The sequence below is a fragment of the Ambystoma mexicanum genome, chromosome 4p, assembly GCF_040938575.1.
Source record: "Ambystoma mexicanum isolate Mex_15411 chromosome 4p, UKY_AmexF1_1, whole genome shotgun sequence".
NCBI classification, from domain to species: domain Eukaryota; kingdom Metazoa; phylum Chordata; class Amphibia; order Caudata; family Ambystomatidae; genus Ambystoma; species Ambystoma mexicanum.
The window spans coordinates 28226066-28244053 of record NC_090927.1 but is presented as its reverse complement, the minus strand read 5'-3'; the positions used below and the strand labels follow the sequence as shown (position 1 = coordinate 28244053).

The 17988-nt window shown below is 46.8% G+C and overlaps 1 protein-coding gene across 2 annotated transcripts in view; it reads left to right on the top strand.

Annotated features, from left to right (window-relative positions):
• The window catches only part of LOC138452926 (uncharacterized protein KIAA1958-like), a 523224-nt gene that overhangs the window by 464917 nt on the left and 40319 nt on the right, over positions 1–17988 (top strand). For both annotated transcript variants that reach the window (XM_069605281.1, XM_069605283.1), the window contains one exon: positions 13875–13988. In XM_069605281.1, the coding sequence (XP_069461382.1) occupies positions 13875–13988 (114 nt within the window). The remainder of the gene's footprint in view (positions 1–13874; positions 13989–17988) is intronic.

Genomic DNA, 17988 nt, shown 5'->3' with positions numbered 1-17988 from the left:
GGACCTCATAACGAGTTGGTGGTATTCCGGCAGTAAATCCACTGGAATACCGCCCAACTGAATTACTGTTACCACCACTTGATCCGGCGGAATTACTGCTGGATAACATGTGGCGGTGGTGGTGTGAATCCCTGTTTTTGTGAGTCCATGGGACTCGGTGGGGCTTTTTTTGCTGAATTACCACAGCAGTAATTCTATTGCAGTGATAACGCAGATTTTGCCGATTTTTTGGCAGAGCGTTGGAGGATTCCCTCCCAGCACAATGCTGGAGGCAAATCTACTCCAGGGCTATACTTGTAGTATGGCCGAGCGGGAATATTGGTAGTAGTTCTGATATCACCATACTTGTAATGAGGCCCTGTATTTTGGCACCAAAAAGACCTACCGCCCTTGAATTACTTATTGTATTCTGAAAGTATACCTAACATGGTTTCGCCCCTTCCCCCGCCGCCAGAATACTTTAATGCCGTTCTGAATGTGTTATAGGTTTGATTGACCTTGACTGCTTATTGTAATGTAAATATGGTTATACGTTGGATTGTATACCATAAGTATTGAGGTTTTTTTTGTAAATTTTTTTATATGATATGTTCTAGTACTTCCCCAAGATTTATCTGGGCCTACTTGTATTTAAATGAACCCTTAGTTTTTGTTTTAAACCCCCTAATGGGATTGGTGGGCCGGCAGAAGCCAGCCCCTATGAGTGAAGGTGCATAGAAGGGTAACCTTGGCCCTGCATTTGTTTTCTGAAGGTGAGTAGGTCTGTTTACTTCATGGAGAGTGTTGCAGCCAAATACTGTGGTCGCTGATTTTGAAACCGATTTTGGCTATACTGGTGGAACTAATGTCTAATGTGTGCTCTGGTTTGCATTTTTGGGTGCTGATGCTCTGCATCTGCTTGGGTCAGGCCTTCTACCTTGGGACCATTTTCTGTCATTTACCAGCAGGGTCCCCTACAGTGGTGCTGCAAGCTGTCACTGCCAGGGGCCCCCTGCTACATCTGCTTCTCTGGGCTGTCCTGGGTCGCCACCACCTTGCTCTGCTGCAGGACCTTTTATCTATGTGTCATACAGGTTTAGCTGCTGACCTGCCAGGATCTGTTCTATAGAGATCCTCTTCTTTTAGTTAGTCTTCTCTGTCCTCCTAGAGCCATCTACGTTGCTGCTTTCACTACTGGTTGGTGGATCCCACTCCTATGGCGAGCGATTGTTCTTCTTTTGGTCCGTTATGGTCATCGTTGGCTCAGGTTTTAATATCCCTAGGAGACCGGATACTTCATCTCACCCTGTATAAGCAAGAGTTTGTTTACCGCATAGTTCTCCTTCCTGAAACAGTGTTTTCAGGAAGCAACACTACACTATATGTTTCTCCTGGGTTGGTTGTATGTCCCCGATAGTCACAGTCGGGGGTCCCTGTGGCCCATACTGGAAGATTCCTGCAGGCAGACTTGAACCACTTGAACCACATTTCCCATTGACTTGCATTGGGGGCTGTGTCCTCCTTGGCTGCATGCTGTCCTGCAACTGCTGGATCTGCTGGATCTGGAACCTGGCCCTGGATCTCTTTTTGGAGATCAGCTCTGGTGCCCTCTGGGATTGTTGCTGCCATTGCTGAACCTGTGGGAAGGAAGTGGGACTCGCCTGACTTTTCCATTGCTAACATAGGTCCATTGGTTTCTATGGGACACTTTTCACAACAGCAGAACTCCTCCAGGATCCCTCTAGAGACCCCAACGTTCTCCCACTAGACCTGGATGTTTGCTGACTATTCTTGATTGATCAGCAATACTTATACTCCTGCCTCGGGATATATACACTGTATCTCATTGTGTGTTACATGTGCTTCCCTCCTTGGAGTGTAATATGGCCATCTGGGCCTAGGTCGCATGCATTTAAAATAGATCAGGTAGCCTCCTGGCTTTGTTGGACATTTTGTACCCCGCACTGTGCTGTGTGCATATATATATTCTGTGCAATACATACATAGAGTGTAGTCGGACACCTGTGACTGAATTCTGTGTGGCCTCTTGGATCCTAATCATTATGTTAGTATTGTCTGGCGTCACTCACATCTCAAAATCTCTATGTATCGTGTCTGCAGGTATGGGGCTTGAGTTTAGGGTTAAGAGTGAGTAAAGACTTAACTGGCAGTTTGCCCCTTTTATATCTACAATGTGCTATGTTGCGTGTTATGATTCACCCGAATGTTCCTTTTTCCTTACATGAATATGAGATGTGTGGCCTTGGAATAGGTGTTCATTCTTCAGCTTTCCCGCGTGCTGTGCTCTTTTGTGGTGACTATTGGGATGCCTAATGGTAAGCCGGAGTGCTCTGCTGCAGCTACTACTGGGAGTCGGCTCTTTTTGTTTGGGTGACACACTTCATTGTTAAGTTAGGTGATTACACAGCCCTCACCAGAGGTTTGTGCAAACTCTCAGTGACACCGGCCCATCAGGTGGGCCCATAACACCGCCAAACACCCATGACCATCCCCACCGGATTTGCAATGCCCAGCCTCGGGCCCGGCACTTGACTAGACAGTTCAAACCATGACAGAGGGTGCATGTCAGGGCTCAAAGTGAGCCCACATGTGCACAACGGCCATTATAGGCCTGCCTCGAGGTTTAAATAGACAAAGAGATTGCCCAAAAACGGAATGGCAGGACTTAAACAAAATACATTAGTACCCTGATGCCTACCATAAAGGTACTTTGGGCTAGGAATGCAGTAAATTAGCATGCATCCCTGGTGAGTAGCATGCATCCCTGGTGATTAGCATGCATCCCTGGTGAGTAGCATGCAATCCTGGTGATTAGCATGCATCCCTGGTGATTAGCATGCATCCATGGGGAAACCAACAATACCTTTCAGCTACCTCTAGCCTACATCCTAAAACCTTTTTAAAGTGCCTCTAGCCACAAAAGTAGGTCAGAGATCCAGAAGATTGCACATTTTGTGGCCCATCTTTGTGTTGCTCCTTCCCACTGTCTTTTTTGGTGACAAGAGGGACTTCTCCTGAAGACCCCCCGCCATTGCATCTCTTTATAAGTATATGGTATTGAGTCACCTGCAAGATCCATTTCTGCCCTGGTGTGATTGTTTTACTATATCCTGGTTTTAAGGAATTGATTGATGGAAGTTGTGCTTTAATTTTGGCTTCACTAAGGGTGCACAATACTTTACCGTATTGGTAGCCCAATGTACCTTTTTGGTACCCTTGAGAGTTTTTTTAAATCCTTCTCCCGGCAATTCTCTTTTCTGGGGTTTGCGTTTGTCTAGGTGACCACAGCGTTGACTCAAAACGGCCGTTCTGACCAAGTGGGCCCTTTTGAGCCCATTTTGGTAGCCTCCATATTGGTTCTAACTGGCTTAGGCTAATATAGGTCCTTCGACTAGGTCTTTCACTTCCTGTGTGGGTGGCTTTGGCTGAGTGGCAGTCCCAGTGACCAACCAGTTGGGTTGGTCATCTGACCCCCTGTTCCCAGCCCCTTTTTGTAATTGGCCTATAGTGAGCAGAGTGAAATGTCCCCGAGAGACTGATTGAACTAAAGCGTGCTGAGCGATATGTCCCGGGAGCTGTGATTAAACTAAAGAAGCGATCTGGAAGCTATAGTCAACCAAGAAGTGAGCCGAGTGATCTGTCCCAGAGAGCGTGAGTGAACTAAAGATATCTGCTAGGCACTATATTGAGCTGAGTGTGTTAGGACAGTTTTTCCATTGCAGCATAAGAGTAGTCCTCAGGCCTAAAGCAGGCCATGGTGTTGGTTCTTGTGTTAAATACAATAAGTACACTTTACCTTGGCTAAACCAAACCTACTGGATGATTTCCTTTGGACACAAAGTATATCAATAATCAACGTAATGCAATCCACCTTGATCCCAGCGCATGCCAACAGTGTTAGGACAGTTTTTCTGAAGTCCAACTAAGGGCCTAGAAAAACCATTCTACTGAGGCAGTACAAGACTCCACTCTTAGTATAAGACTGTACCACCTGAGTTCGGGGTAGCGTAGGCAGAGCAGCCAGGCTTATTTTAGGAGGGATAGAGGGCAGTAGACACAGTACAAGTGAAATTGTAATACAAATGATCCAAAGAAACACTGAAACACTTTGGGCCTCATTAAAGGCCAACTCCCAAGCTAAAGAACTATTCGCAATCTTTAATGAATTAGTCACTCCTCCGGCTACCGCTGACGAGATAACTAAAGACAAAGCCTGGTGTGCCAGCATTCAGTCCGCCATGCTCAACAAAATAAAACTCCTCCAGAACAAAATCCAAAACCACTGCAAAGCCCTCCCAAACCAAAAAACCAACCGCCCTACACAAGACAAGCATAGTACTCTCAATCACGCTCAATTCTCCTTCAGAAACGTCATTGAACCTGAGGTCCTTAATCTCATCAAAAACCTCAAACCATCCCTCTGCAAAGCAGACATTTGCCCTCCCAAAATCATCAAGGAATGCGCCAATGACCTAGCACCCCTGATTACTGCCTTCATTAACGCATGTTTCCAAACAGGAACTGTCCCAAACAATCTCAAGGAAGCCTGGGTGCGGCCACTTCTAAAAAAGGCCACACTTGACCCAGCGCAACCCAACAACTACAGACCGATAACGACAGTCCCGTTCCTCCTAACGATCCTGGACAAAGCAGCTCACATCCAGATCCAATCATACATAGAAGCTAACTCCATACTAGGCAAAAGACAATCTGGCTTCCGTGTCGGGCATGGAACAGAATCTGCCTTATTAGACCTAAAAAATCAAATCTCACAGATCATGGACAAAGGCAAACCTGCATTGCTCCTCCTCCTCGATCTATCAGCTGCTTTTGACCTGGTAGATCACCAAACACTCACAACCCACCTCACCCATGCAGCCCATTTCTCTAATCAAGCAGCATCCTGGATCACTTCCTTCCTTGAAGGAAGAGCCATGAAGGTCTACTCCGACACAGCTAACGCAGATCATACCACTATAAACTGCGGTGTCCCCCAAGGATCTTGTACAGCCCCCACCCTCTATAACCTCTTCACAAAACCCCTCTTCCACCTACTTGACTCCATGGGTGTTGAATATACAAACTATGCAAACGACACTCAAGTACTTTTACCCCTATCTGGACTCTATCACCAAGACGCCACGGTCCTTCACAACATCTATGCCACTATCCAAGCTTGGATGGCAATCAATGGCCTCTGTCTTAACGGGGAGAAGACTGAAATTCTCATCCTGGGCCAGTCAAACACATTATCGAAACTAAGCCCCCAATACAACAGCTTCAACATAGACAACTCAACCATCTCCGTATCATCCTCTGTCAAGACTCTAGGTGTTCACATTGATGCAAATCTATCGATGACCAAACAAGTCAGTGCCATAGCCTCTGCATCAGCGTTCAGCACCAAACTCATCAATGCCATTAAAGCCTACTTATCCACCCCCAACCTCTTGGCCATAGCTAGAACAACTATAGGCGCCAAACTCAACTACTGCAACGCCCTTCTAGCTGGAACCTCCGCCAAAAACATTCACAGACTGCAAACCACACAAAACAATGCCCTCAGAGCCGCAATGAACATCCCTAGAAGAGACCTTATATCCCACGCCAGACGTGAAGCCCGGTGGCTCCAGGTCAAAGACCCTATTACTCTGAAAATCCTCACCATCACTCACAGGTGCATCAACAAAACCGCTCTAGCATACCTATCTGAAGCAATATCAAGGACCACATCCACTCGCCCTACCAGAGCTCAGTACACCAACCAGCTACACATACCACGCATAAAGAGAGCCACAGCGGGAGGTCTAGGCTTCTCCTATATTGCACCAAGACTCTGGAACTCACTCCCTGCCACCCTTAGAGCTGAAATGTCCATCTCTGTCTTCTGCAACAATCTCAAGGCCACTCTCCTCAACTAGCAAGTGGAGGACTGCCTCCTCCATGTCTGCAATGTATATTGTAATATAACACAAATGTAATATAACTATATTGTAACCTGTGTATATACTGCTAATGACTATGTAACTATATTGCAACCTGTTTATATATTGCTAATGAACATGTAACTAAGTAACTAAGCTTTGTACTGTAACAAGGCCCACGATGTCCTTGGGCTGTTGTGCGCTATATAAATACGAATAAAACAAACAAAAAAAACAAATTACACGGTATGCGGTAGCCATGGCGCTATTAGCGCCATGGCTACCCTCTTACCGCATTCTGGGTCAGTGTACCCGGAATAGGAACTTACCGGGTCATTCCGACCTTGGAGGACCCGGTAAGTCCCCATTCCGGGAACCGTTCCCCATTCCCATTTGAGCCCCCATAGGGCTCAATGGGAATGGGGATGGAGCTAATAACGGGCCCGCAATTAGCGGGCCCGTTATTAGCTCTGAAGTCCCTCAACGGGTCCCTTCCCTAACGCCTGGTAAAACCAGGCGTTAGGGAAGGGACCCGCTAAGGGACCTCGTAGTAGGGCGGTAAGGGATTACCGGCACGGCACTGGTGCCCTTACCGGTGCCGGTAATCCCTTACCGCCTACCGTGTAATGGGGCCCTATGTATTGTAACAATAAAGGATTTATTTAAATACAGGTAGGCCCAGATAAATCTAGGGGTAAGTAAGTCCTAAACATTATAAAAAATCACAGTATAAAAACACAACACTATACTTGAAATCCGCAGATCCAAGTATAAACCTTATTTGGAACATCTAACAGTAGTTCTAGGGAAGTCAAAACCTTGTTATACACATTTAGTATTAGTCAAGTCTATTCCTTGGGAATAAAAGACCAATGGTTGCTTTCCGATTACATTCAGTAATACAAGGGCAGTAGGCCCTTCCAGTTTTACAGTGACTCTTGGTACAAATCACATAAACAGTCAACTGGACAATATACTTTTGTTGACTAGTGAAACACTTATCATAGGTGCAGTAAAAACCTATAACTACTTTTGTCATAACATACAATTATACCAGGTGAGTAAAACCTAAGGAGGTAATATACAATTACAGATGCTTTCGAAATCGGGGAACCCCAGATTGAGGTAAGCAATAACTCTGGTAACTTGTTTTGGATGGCACACAGCTAACACAAGGTAAGTAAAACCCACATACTTTAACTTCACAATGAAGGGGAAAGCTAGGTAGGCAACAACCTAATGTAGACTTAGTAAGGACAGGCTAGCAGCAAGTCAGGGGAAGCAAGACCCATTTGGGGGACACTCATACAGTTATCCTAACAGGAATAATCTGGTGAAACCAACACATTACTTTTGTAAATAGGCACAACCTAATCACAGGAGAGTAAAATACCTTCAAATCTACTTTCTATTAGACTGGCAAAACAGTGGCTACGGAAGAAAAGATGTTAACCATATTTTTAAGAATAGTGCATCACACATTCAAGATCAGTAAGAACATTTGTAACTGTTCACTCTTAGAATTACAGTTACCAACCAACTCTTTACAAGTAAGTAAAACACTTGATTTCTTTTCTAGGCAGAAGTCCCAATCCCTTCAAAGTCTCCCTTATTCTTGGAGCATGAGTGTTCTCAGTGGCAGAAGGGGGGTCACTAGGACTAGTGACCAACAGGCAATGTTAGAATAGGTTATTTAGTAGCAAAAGCCAGAGTTCCTTAGGAAAACTGGGCAAACAGTTGAGTACTTTACTTCTAGGGTTAGAAGAGGGTCCAGGGGCTTCACAGAAGACACCCCAGCAGGATTCTAGCAGTGGGACTGGGTGTACTGGATGAGGGACCTCCCAATCACAGAAAACACCCCAAAGCAATGCAGAAATCCCAACAGGCTTAAGGTAAGTATATACCCAAGCCAACACAGTACCTCAGCAATGAAGAAGAGATTGCAGCAGGAGAACTTCAGGGACTGCAACCAAATTATCATGATCTCTGCTTCCAAAAGGTCAGGGTTTTCCCAACTCCCTTGGAAGCAGATCCATAACCCAGGTTCCGAGTGCCAACCAGTCCCAATTGGGACCTTTTGGACCCAGTCCTGGCGCCAGTGGCACCAGGCTCATAAATATGCCCAGTCCCAGCGCTGGAAGCGCCGGGCTCATAATGCTTGGGTGGATTTACCTACAGCAGACCATGCTGCTTACTTGCCTGCCAGTTGAGCCTCTGATCCTCTTCTGTTTGGAACTACTTTTCCTGTTGGGTGGGGCAGGAGCCACTCCCTAGATTCAGAACACTGGAACTCTTCTGGAAAGCAGGAACTCTTTTCTTACCTAGGCGTGGCTGTGGAAGGAGACACCTAAGCACTAGAGGAGGCTAATTAAACCACACCCGATGGATGAATCTTGCTTTGCGTTATTCTGCATCCTCTGCAGCAGAACGCTCATCGTGTCTTCTGCATCTGATCCTGGGCCTAAGGAAAAAGGCTTACCATCCTGAATCCAGTCTCCAGCAACACCTATAAAGACAAGAAAGAACAGGTTAGCATTACGGTCTTCAGTGACAGCTCTTCACTTACCTGGTCCATCGGCTGTCACCAACGCCTCGCGCTGCATTCAGGCATCTGAAAGACAAAGGCTTACCTACTCTTCGTGCGTTCCGGAGGTCTTCACACTGCATTCCGGCATCTGAAAGACAAAAGTTTACCAACTCTTTGCACGCTCCGGAGGCCTTCGGCGCTGCATCCCGCATCTGAAAGACAAAACAAGGTGCGTTTAAAGAGATTGGGGAACTTTAATACTCACGTGCCATTACTCCTTTCCACATCTAACCCAGTGGGTATTCCGGCACCCTGCAGCCGCTCCGAACTTGTACCTGCAAAATAAGAAGACAGTTAGAGCGCATTGTGAAGCAGGCAACAAGCGCTTACTTACGTGCTTCCAGGCGCTTCTATTCATCACACGGGCTCCATCTTCAACTCACTTCAGCCCGTCATCCGCCATCGCCGGAACCCTGCAAAACAAGAGACATCATTACTAAAGACTTTAAAGACATTAGAATTACTCGAAACTTACCGTTCGTGCAGTAAACGACGGACAGCAGTCCTCTGAAGTCAAGAGGCCTGCTCCCCTTATCCAGTGAAGAAACTGGTTACAGCACCCTGCCCCGAGGCAGATGGAGAGCACAGCGTTCACTTACCTAAGACATCTTACCCTTCGAGTCAGACATACAGTGCACAGAGGTCCAGCCCAAAGAGCCAGCCGTGTGTTACACATCACCTTTGAAGATACGGTATACGCCCAGTCAAGACCGGCGCCTCTACGGGAATCAGGTGAGCGTTACACAAATACCCGGTCAGTGGATTCCTTGTCCTGGAGACTGAACACAAGACCTCAGAAGGAACTTTGCAGCGGGGATCAATGAAGAAGGCTCTAGGCAAGATTTCTCTCATGGCTGAATGCGGTTCTGCGGGTTTGGCGCCTTTTCAAGTTTAATTCTCGTCGTTTTAAAGGTCCAGCACTCTTGTGAGGGGACTTTTCAGACTTGATTCCTGTATCTGGAGATGCACCAAGATGCCCACGAAGTTTCAGCGAGATTCGGAATTCGGAAGACCGTGCACCGCACAGTGGCTGGAGGTCTCAGGGTATTGGGGTATTGCGAGAACGCAAGGTTGCAGCAACCCGTGGGATGGCTCATAATGCAGGTCTGCTTGAGTCTAGTGGGTCTCCCAGGCTCTGGGTTCAGGTTGTCGTTTTCGGAGTCCCCAGGTTGATTGGAAGGAAGGGCTGCAGCAGGCTCCGGTTACACAGCAGGCTCTCCAGTCGCTGGAAATCGTCTCCGCCACTTTTCCTTCGTCATCTTCTTCGGTTTTCTGTTCCAGTGGTCGATATGAGTTCAGCTTCCAGGTTTCAAGTATTTATCAGGAACTACAGCACAAGCTCTGCATTCTCTCCCCGCATTTTACAAGAAAGGGGCGTCTGGTTGTCCAATCAGGACAGCCAGCCCCCCACTGGGATTTGTCCCAGTTGAAGCAAGGCGTAAGACAAAGGATGGGGAAGTTTTGGACTCCTCCCCGACTTCCTGTGCTTACAGACTGACTGGAGCCTGGGCGGGGTGTACAGGGGACTCCTGCCAAAGACAAAACTCACACAAAGGAATTTCCCACCCTGAATGTCAGGGGAAGGAACAGGAAACGACAAGAAACACTAAAATGGCAGAAAAAGTAGACAGGCCATTTTGGTAAAATGAGCACCCTTAGGTGCCTTTACTGCAGCAGTGATTACAGCCCGCGCTAAAGGTGCACCAAATCAGTAAAAGGTATCACTGCCACCAGCCATTAAAGGTAAGCTTGTCACTGTAACAGAATTGTTACAGTTTTAATATGAAAGGGGATACATTGCATTTCCCCAGCACTCCACATAAGGTGGGGTGTGCTGGTTTCACAGAATAAAATGTAAAAGGGATCCAAAGATCCTTTGTACAATTGGGAACTGTAGTTCACTCAAGGTTAGCATTAGAAAGTTAAATGGGGAGCCCCTAGGGCAACCCAGTAACAACAGGCACTTATTGCCAATAAGTTGTTAAACATGATCACTTTAAAAAGACACTATGGAGAGTCTTAAAAATGACACCCATAAAAAGGGTTAAAGACAGGCGAGTGTGGAAAAAGGTTCCCACTCACTGAGGTATTAATGAAAAATATCCCACTAGAAAAGCAAACAGTTCTGGATTTGAACCAGGAAAGGAAGATTTACCAGCTCTGTGGAAATCTTACTTAACTGAGTGCTGTGTCCCAGAGACACTGATTGAACTAAAGCGTGCTAAGCGACATGTCCCGGGATCTGTAATTAAACTAAAGAAGCGAGCTGGGAGCTCTAGTCAGCCAGGAAGTGAGCCAAGTGCTCTGTCCCAGAGACACTGATTGAACTAAAGCGTGCTGAGCGACATGTCCCGGGAGCTGTGATTAAACTAAAGAAGCGAGCTGGGAGCTATAGTCAGCCAGGAAGTGAGCCGAGTGCTCTGTCCCAGAGAGCGTGAGTGAACTAAAGCGTGCTGAGCGACATGTCCCAGGAGCTGTGACTAAACTAAAGAAGCAAGCTGGGAGCTATAGTCAGCCAGGAAGTGAGCCGAGTGCTCTGTCCCAGAGAGCGTGAGTGAACTAAAGAGTGCTGAGCGACATGTCCCGGGAGCTGTGATTAAACTAAAGAAGCAAGCTGGTAGCTATAGTCAGCCAGGAAGTGAGCCGAGTGCTCTGTCCCAGAGACACTGATTGAACTAAAGCGTGCTGAGCGACATGTCCCGGGAGCTGTGATTAAACTAAAGAAGCGAGCTGGGAGCTATAGTCAGCCAGGAAGTGAGCCGAGTGCTCTGTCCCAGAGAGCGTGAGTGAACTAAAGCGTGCTGAGCGACATGTCCCGGGAGCTGTGATTAAACTAAAGAAGCAAGCTGGGAGCTATAGTCAGCCAGGAAGTGAGCCGAGTGCTCTGTCCCAGAGAGCGTGAGTGAACTAAAGCGTGCTGAGCGACATGTCCCAGGAGCTGCGATTAAACTAAAGAAGCAAGCTGGGAGCTATAGTCAGCCAGGAAGTGAGCCGAGTGCTCTGTCCCAGAGAGCGTGAGTGAACTAAAGCGTGCTGAGCGACATGTCCCGGGAGCTGTGATTAAACTAAAGAAGCAAGCTGGTAGCTATAGTCAGCCAGGAAGTGAGCCGAGTGCTCTGTCCCAGAGACACTGATTGAACTAAAGCGTGCTGAGCGACATGTCCCGGGAGCTGTGATTAAACTAAAGAAGCGAGCTGGGAGCTATAGTCAGCCAGGAAGTGAGCAGAGTGCTCTGTCCCAGAGAGCGTGAGTGAACTAAAGCGTGCTGAGCGACATGTCCCAGGTGCTGTGATTAAACTAAAGAAGCAAGCTGGGAGCTATAGTCAGCCAGGAAGTGAGCCGAGTGCTCTGTCCCAGAGACACTGATTGAACTAAAGCGTGCTGAGCGACATGTCCCGGGAGCTGTGATTAAACTAAAGAAGCGAGCTGGGAGCTATAGTCAGCCAGGAAGTGAGCCGAGTGCTCTGTCCCAGAGACACTGATTGAACTAAAGCGTGCTGAGCGACATGTCCCAGGAGCTGTGATTAAACTAAAGAAGCAAGCTGGGAGCTATAGTCAGCCAGGAAGTGAGCCGAGTGCTCTGTCCCAGAGACACTGATTGAACTAAAGCGTGCTGAGCGACATGTCCCAGGAGCTGTGATTAAACTAAAGAAGCAAGCTGGGAGCTATAGTCAGCCAGGAAGTGAGCTGAGTGCTCTGTCCCAGAGAGCGTGAGTGAACTAAAGCGTGCTGAGCGACATGTCCCAGGAGCTGTGATTAAACTAAAGAAGCGAGCTGGGAGCTATAGTCAGCCAGGAAGTGAGCCGAGTGCTCTGTCCCAGAGAGCGTGAGTGAACTAAAGCGTGCTGAGCGACATGTCCCAGGAGCTGTGATTAAACTAAAGAAGCAAGCTGGTAGCTATAGTCAGCCAGGAAGTGAGCCGAGTGCTCTGTCCCAGAGACACTGATTGAACTAAAGCGTGCTGAGCGACATGTCCCGGGAGCTGTGATTAAACTAAAGAAGCGAGCTGGGAGCTATAGTCAGCCAGGAAGTGAGCCGAGTGCTCTGTCCCAGAGAGCGTGAGTGAACTAAAGCGTGCTGAGCGACATGTCCCAGGAGCTGTGATTAAACTAAAGAAGCGAGCTGGGAGCTATAGTCAGCCAGGAAGTGAGCAGAGTGCTCTGTCCCAAAGGCTGTGGTTGAACTAAACAAGGAAGCTGTACCCTTTTATACTTGATTTAAATACATTTGACCTTTTCAATTTGACCATTTTTTTGGTCAAATTAAATTAAATAACTATATGAAGAGGGGTAAGGTAATAGGGTAAGGTGGGAATGGATACGGTGGGGGGGGGGGGTTCTCCTTCGCATTTTCCACCAAAAAAATGAGGTAAAATTAGAAAAGGTCAAATATTTCCGGCCAAGTAGACCTAAACCCCCTTGGGACACTGTTCAATAGATTAGAGTTCCTGGACTAGGGCAGCAGGTCCTTTAGGGCAGGCCCTTTTACTAGTTTTAGTTTCCCATCCTTTTACTTTGGTAACAGTTATTCCTGTGTTAGTTTTATTTAACTTGTTCCCTTTCAGGCATTTATCCTGTCCATACCTCATAAGAAGCTAAGGTCCTATGACAGATTGGGGAAATAATAGCAGAAAGGACCGTTTCATCCTAGAAAGTCTGGAAAAGTTTAGAGCAACTAGTAACCACACACATTTTCTTTAATTCTGTGTTGCATCATCCAGCAGGGTAGCCTATCATTTTCTATCATGCATATATCATGTGACTAATAAAGGTTTAGGACTGCATTTTAAGAGTTTAGTCACTGGGCCTCATCACGAGCTGGGAGGGCGGTATCCGCCCAACTTTATTTGCTTTACCGCCGAATCACTGGTTGGGCGGTAAACGTTCTTCCCCATTGGGTCCATGGGGAATTTTCGGTGCAATTACCGCTGATGGTATTACCGCGCAGCAATTGCGCCGGAAATTGGCATTTTTCCAGCATGTTTACGCCCAGCGCTGAGCTGGAACTAAACACGCCATACCCATGTTTGCGCAGACCCTTAAATGTGTCAGTAACCCTGTTTCCAGCGCATTTAAGGGCTACCGCCCAACTCGTGATGATGCCCACTGTATGGTATAATTCTCATTAAGTCTCTTGTGGTCACGGATGATGTTGCTTGCTCTGCTGTTGCGACTAATGGGGTGAACCTCTTTCTACCAGAGATGAAAGCCCACCATGTTTATATGGCAACACTTTAATGGTCCTCCTAGCAAATGATGCTGTGAGCTTGAAATCTAAGAGTGATTGGTTTGGTGTCACTCACCTCATTTAGCGTGCATTGCCATCCATGTATTCATTGACAGCTTGAAGCTCTGTTCTCACAGGTCTTCCAGAATCGGGCCCTGACCTCATAGTGGTTGTTAAGACTGAGGAGGAGCTCTTGGACCAGAACCTGAGGAACCTGGAAGAAGGGACAGGAAGCTCTGTGGCGGCGAGAAGTAAGTGTCATTTAAGTGGTATCACTAATTGCCCAACTCAGAGCTCCGCTATGTGTCCTTCCATGTGGGATGTTTATAGACAGTCACACTGTCTGAGGCCACCCTTTGCCAATGTGTCCCTTTCTAGCATACTTTCCCTATGAAGCACCTCCCCATAAAGCCTTAACTGGTTGCACTATGTTAGGACATATCCTCTCGGGTGTCCTTTGTTAAAATGGAGTTCTAAAATCTGGCCTGGTGGACAGATTTCAGGAGACCACCCTAGTTATAGTGAACAGGGGAACTCTAAGAGGTTAGCCAAACCCAATCAAGGTAAGCGTGGAGAGTGGTCAAGGCTTAGTCTCAGGACTGAGTGAGTGTGGCCAGGGGTCCACAATGAGTCCACACAGTGAAGCACACAATAATTCTGTTTAGACAGGTAAGTACAAAAATAGGCCCAAAACACACTACAAAAATGAATAAAGCAGCTAATATTATCACACAACACTCAGTTATTAAACAGACATACAGGCACCTTATGTTTGTAGAAATGCATACAATTTACGTAAGCTCATAAAAAGTTTGAAATGATGCAGTAAGGAAAACCAGTTCACAAAAATAATACCCTTACTTTAAAAGTCCATTCCCTATGTTGAATGGGGCCTTGTGCCCAAAGGTCACAAGAGCTTCTTCTCGGGAAAGGGGACAAAGTTAGGAAAGGTTCTTGCGGTGGTGAGAAGTGTTCCAGAAGACTTCTCAAGAATATTACAGGTAAGTAAGATACTTCTTCTATCTCTTCAAACAGCTTTTTATAACAAACCTTTAAAAAGCGAAAGAATGGATTAAACAAAAAATTGTTCTCATGGTTATTATAGGGCCGACAAGGGTGGCTACTCACCACCCGGACTCTCATTTTCCCAAGTGCCTAGTCAGGTCGACTGGGAGTCACTGCAGGAAGGTTTTTCTGCCCTTGGATCCAGTAGAGGAAGCCCAGGAGCTGCGGGTGCAAGGAAGATTCTGGCCGGGTCCCGGAGCTGAGTGTAACCCTTTCAGATGAAGAAATGCAGCAGGCTCGATGCAGGCCTCTTCAGGACATTCTACCAGACAGAGGAAAGTTGGTTCCAGCGACAGTCACTGCACACACTGACAGCAGGCATCTCTCCAATCACAGTCGAAGAAGTCCTTCCTGTGCAGGATCCCAAGAAGGCAACTTGTGGCATGAGCTGGTGTCCACCGAAGTTCCAGACAAAAACACGGAACGGTGAAGCTTCTGGTGTGGTAGCCCAATTCAGAGCTGGTCGGTCCACCGGGTGGTCAGGGACAGGAATGCAGTAGCGCGAGAAGGCGCTGAGACTGGTTGGTCCCACCAGTCCCAAGGGTCGAAGCACCGCAGAGGGTGTTCTCAGATCAGGTAGTCCAGCAGGGCTTCACCGGGGCAATTGCACGAAAGGTCACCAGGGTTCTTCAGAAGTTGTCCACGGGTTTTCATTTGGCTGCATGGCTACACAGGATACTTGGCTCCAAAGCTGATCTGGAGGAATGGCTGCAGGAGTCCTCTTCTTAGCCCAAATCCAGGCTCATGGCAAAAACCAGCCCACCAATGGTAAGGGATTGCACCACCCACTCAGCCAGCAGTGGTCCAATCAGGGACCACTGCTGGGTTTCACTCATGCATGCACACCAGTCTTTCAGGCACCATTGTTGTGCAATGGGACCAGACAGTCCCACCCACTTCCTGGGTCCACACCCAAATGGCATGCACTAGCTGCAAAAACAGCAGCTTTCCCAGGCAAATGCATGACTATAATAGGGATTTCGTGACACGAGAAGGCAGGAAGAAGGCCAAGAAACAATATGGCCAAAGAACAAGCGAAAAACCTTGTAGCATTGCAATTTTAGAGCACTGGCCATGTTTAGTAGCCACACGCGGTAAACATGAATGCGCACACAAAAAATAACTAAAAAAAGTAAAAATGTAACTTTTGCCATCAGCTTGTCTATAGGCAAATATAAAAGTAAACAAAAATCCCTGATGTAAAAGACAAGGGTGATAAAAAAAAAATAAGTATCCCCATTGCACTGTATTGTAAGATGCTGTGTGCACTGTTAAAAAAGTTACCCAAACAGGTAAAAAGTAAAAGACAAAAGGGAAACCTAGTTTCCCAGTACTGATAGTCTGAAGGTCAGATCACTTTCCGATGACAAATTAGCAAAACTGCAAGGGAAAAAAGTCTGTGAAAATCGGGACAGGTTCAAAAACAAAAGCAGAACATTTGGGGGTCAATAGAATATGGAGGGAATGTTACCTAAAAGAGACATCTTTCCTAACATCCGGTACAGTGCTAGCCTCCACCCCGGCACCTAAAGATAAAGCCCTAGCGATGGACAATGAAGTGTCCGGGCAGATGTTCTCTGAGGGTCTGTGTAGCTTCAGCCATCCAATTCCTCGTGGCCTTGGACAAGGGAGGCGTCTTCTAAAGCTGAGGTCCTCTTAGGACTTTCTGCAGCAATCGCCGCAGTCACTGACGTGTTGCTTTTCCAAATCAACAATGGCCGCTGTGCCTGAAGCCCTGCCATAGAATGTGAAACTGGGAGTCTTCCCCTCGTACTCTGCAAGTGTAACCAGTACCACTCCCAGCACATACATGTTGTTAAGATAAATTGAGGCCTACGGGTATGCAGTGCTATACAAGACTTAAATATTAATAATAAAAGTGGACAGATTTTAGGAGGCCATTCCAGTTATGGTGAACAGAGAGCTCTGAGAGTTCAGCCAACTCCCAATCACGGTAGCAATGAAGAGTGTTAGGCAGAATCACCTGCAGTACCCTTTGGGAACACTACATGCAATTAGGACTACAAGTGTAAGCAACATTTCACCTTTGGTACAAGCCTGTACTACGCAGTAAAGTGGTAGCCAGACTTATCTCAAGAGTTTAAGTGAGCTGTAGAACAAGTTACACAAAGGACCAACACATACTGTGATTCAAATATAAACTTACTCAAGGTTTCTTGGTAAAAGAATATACATTTATTTACTCAGTCATTCATACACTAGCCTAAGCAGCTCAATATCACACACTAATAAACCACAAATACACAACCGGTAAGTAAATGAACAAGTTTAGTTCCCCTGAAGTGGGAGCAAAATGGCACTTCAGACACTTAATAAAGGGGTAAAAAGACAAGGTTGTAAGAATAAACAGCCCAAATACATTCATAGGCAGGGCAAAGGGTTTCAGTTAAATACAACCAGCAATTCTTCTCAATAGGTCTGGGCCAAAGTCAATGGTTCAGAGTATTTTGTATAGGATAGCACAGTTCTGGTAGATAACGGTTAAGTCTTTACCACGGAGATTAGAAGAATTTGGCTAGGTGAAAAGTTTGACGAATGTTAAGGGAAGGACAAGCTTTCGTAGTTGAGGAAAGTTTCACGCACTTTCTCGATGGCTGAAAAGATTTCCGGACCGGGTTTAAAAGTACCTTGTTAATAAAGAAGAGCTGTAGCTGAGGCAGTTGTTCCTGGCAGTTCGAGCAGATCTCACTGTTCCTGTGCTTCAGTCATGGGGACAAGGGGGACGTCGGGATGTTCCTGCACTGCCCAGGGATGAGGCCAAAAGGATTTAGCAAGATGTCGTTTTAAGGTGTGAGTGCCTTAAAGACCACAAACTGGTTTCCTTCCCTTTGGCTATCCGGTTTTCAACAGCACTTTGATGAAAATTCGACCAGATGGGGACGTGTCCAGGTGGCTTGCGAGTTGGTTGTTCCCACCAAACTCAAGGGAAGAAATTAACCTTGAAGGGCTTCTCTGTCGATGGAGTTTCAGGCGATTCGGGCCTGCAGCAGGGCTTCACCGGTCGTCCAGGTGTTGCAGCATTCGTCTTCCTTCTGCTCGTCTTCGGTTCTTTCGTTCCACTGGACCACTCTGCTTTCCAAGCCCCAGAGACCTGCTTTTAAACAGTTTCTCCCCATTCATTCCAGCCTGGCTGTCATTCACACAGCAGGGGAGCTGTCCTTGCCG